The 2,652-nt window shown below is 39.7% G+C and overlaps 1 protein-coding gene across 1 annotated transcript in view; it reads right to left on the bottom strand.

Moving 5' to 3' along the window:
- The window catches only part of LOC107576375 (ribonuclease inhibitor-like), a gene marked incomplete at its 5' end in the record, with an annotated part of 19,533 nt that overhangs the window by 6,218 nt on the left and 10,663 nt on the right, over positions 1–2,652 (bottom strand). The window contains one exon of the mRNA XM_016262565.1: positions 1,829–2,002. Within this exon, the coding sequence (XP_016118051.1) occupies positions 1,829–2,002 (174 nt within the window). The remainder of the gene's footprint in view (positions 1–1,828; positions 2,003–2,652) is intronic.

Raw genomic sequence — 2,652 nt, 5'->3', positions numbered from 1 at the left:
GAGCTCGTGAGGTCTTATACTGGCCAGGCATGAGTGCCGAAATAGAGGAAATGATAAAGAACTGCAGCAAATGTGCTGATTTCCAGAATCGGTTACCCAGACAACCGCTCAAGCCCACAGAAACTCCAGAACTTCCATTCGAAGAGGTGGCTTCAGATCTGTTTGAGTTTGAAGGTAATCATTATGTTCTACTGGTGGATTACTATTCACAATTCATTGAGGTGGATAAGTTGAAAGGGCTGTTTTGCAGTGCTGTCGTGGAAGCCCTCAAGGCTCAATTCAGCAGACACAGAATCCCTACCATTCTTTGAACGGACAACGATCCACAATATTCCACAGAGGAATTTAAGAACTTCTGCCGAAGCTATGGAGTCACACACAAAACGTCATCACTGCACATGCCACACTCCAATGGCGAAGCGGAACGAGCAGTTCAGACTGTTAAGAAACTCTGGTGCAAGGCAACAGACAAACATCTTGCTCTTCTCGACTACAGGACAACGTTGATAGAGTCAGTAGGCCTGTCACCAGCGCAGCTGCTAATGGGCAGACGGCCCCGTAACAACCTGCCTGCTGCTCGGCAGTTGCTCACACCAAGTGCTTATGACCCTCTTAAAGTGAAACGTCGACTGGACGAAAGTAAAAGCATCCAAAAGATCTACCATGACTGCAAGAGTGCAAGTGGTCCTCGACCTGCTCTGAATCCTGGAGATGAAGTAAGAATGCAACCATATCCTGGAAATCATAAGTGGTCTCCTGGTGTCGTTGTGCGACAGCATTGTGCTCCAAGATCTTATGTTGTAGACTGCAAAAGCCAATGAGGCCCGTCACAGGCCTGACAATGAACACTGGACTGAAATATCAGAGACATTGAGTGATGAAGAGCATGGACCTGTTGACCACACTAGTTTGCCCCAATCACCGCCTAAAGAGCTTTCATCTGGCAAACAAACACTGCCAGCTGGACAGTATATCACCAGGCGAGGCAGAATTGTGAAGCCTCCAAACAGGCTCTGCTTATAGTTAGGGAAAGGTGTGGTAAAGACACCTTGAGGAAGTGACGTGCTGGTAACCTCTCCTTCCAAGATAGATGTGATGATGCTTGACTGTTCATTGTTATTGTTACATGCACCATTAAATGCAACTTTTACACAATGTGTGCTAAATCTTTTGTTTATGTTTTACTTGGATGTTTTGCATGTTATCTGCAGTTAAAAAAAAAAGAGAAGACGACAAAAAAATAGCAGTCAGATGTTTAACATTCATAATAGCTGTATATATATTTGTAGTAGTTATGTTGGAATGTTTTCTGCTGAGGAGAGGCGATGTATTGTATTGTCATTTTGTCAGTGTCTTTAAGAAACACTCCGGACTCTGTGGTTGATTAGTATAGGCTCCTCCTCATGTGTGTGTGCACTGCAGAAAAAGAAGTAAAGCAGCACTGAACGTTTGAAAGCACAGTGTCGGTATCGTGCATTATTTTACAGCGTGATAAACACTATCCAGCCTTTTTAGTAAGTATAAAGAAACATGCATGTAAATAATATCACCATAATCTAAGATGGGTAAGAAGCAGTGAATCACAAAAAAATGACTTAAGCTGGGTTTTCACAGACAAGGTCATGTATACTGTCACCCAGTCCTAAAACTGCTCAAAGAGAAAAAAATGAATCCATATAAACAGAGTGGTCGGGTGAAAAACCTACTACAAGTAACAGACATGTTTTCCTGCACTGATTGTGGTGTTGAGTGCTTACACATTCGAGCAGTTCAGAAAATACAAAACTATAATATATCTATATTTTAATAATATAACCGCTCAACTTACTTGAGTATCTGCAGTTTATAGGTTGGATCCTGCAGTTTGTGGTTGAGCAGCCGGCCTCCTGAATCTCCGGGGTGATTGTAGCTCAGATCCAGCTCTCTCAGGTGTGAGGGGTTTGAAATCAGAGCTGAAGACACATAACCACAGCCTTCCTCTGTCACCATACAGCCAGACAACCTACAGAGAGAAAGAAGATCTGACATTTCATTCATGTTTACTCTTTTATGATTGAATTACATACTTTTCAATTGTGGGCAAATTCATTCATTTAATGTACCTGTAACTAAAGTAAAGTACTTCCTCATTTGTAAGTCACTTTGGATAAAAAACATCTGCTTAATGAATAGATATAAACATAAATGTAAACTTTTTTTTACAGACAGTATACACAGGAAGTTTATATGTTTAATCTGAATGCAGTTGCAGTAATCACAGTAATAGTCAGTATTATTCACAGTAATAACACAGTGAGTTAAATGTTGTTATAGAGAGCAGATGATGCATTGTAATGTTTAGCGCAAATAGCTTGTCAGAGTGCTGAAGAACCAGTATTTAGACCAGTGTTTACTGTAAAATACTGTTTGTGAATATCTGCTCAAATGTACATAAACATTCTGAAAATATTCTAAACAATAGTAATTTAGTTTCTAATACAGTACCTGTCAAAAGTTTGGAAACATTACAATTTTTAATAAAGTCTCTTATGCTCACCAAGGCTGCATTTATGTGCTCAAAAATACAGTAAAACTATTAATATTGTGAAACAGTATTATAAATACCTCTTTTTTATTGCAGTATATCATAAAATGTAATTGACTGCTGTGATC

The sequence above is a fragment of the Sinocyclocheilus grahami genome, unplaced genomic scaffold, assembly GCF_001515645.1.
Source record: "Sinocyclocheilus grahami isolate Dianchi unplaced genomic scaffold, SAMN03320097.WGS_v1.1 scaffold3607.1, whole genome shotgun sequence".
NCBI classification, from domain to species: Eukaryota; Metazoa; Chordata; class Actinopteri; order Cypriniformes; family Cyprinidae; genus Sinocyclocheilus; species Sinocyclocheilus grahami.
Note: the sequence above shows the minus strand (reverse complement) of the source record. Positions and strands in the feature narration are given on the sequence as shown.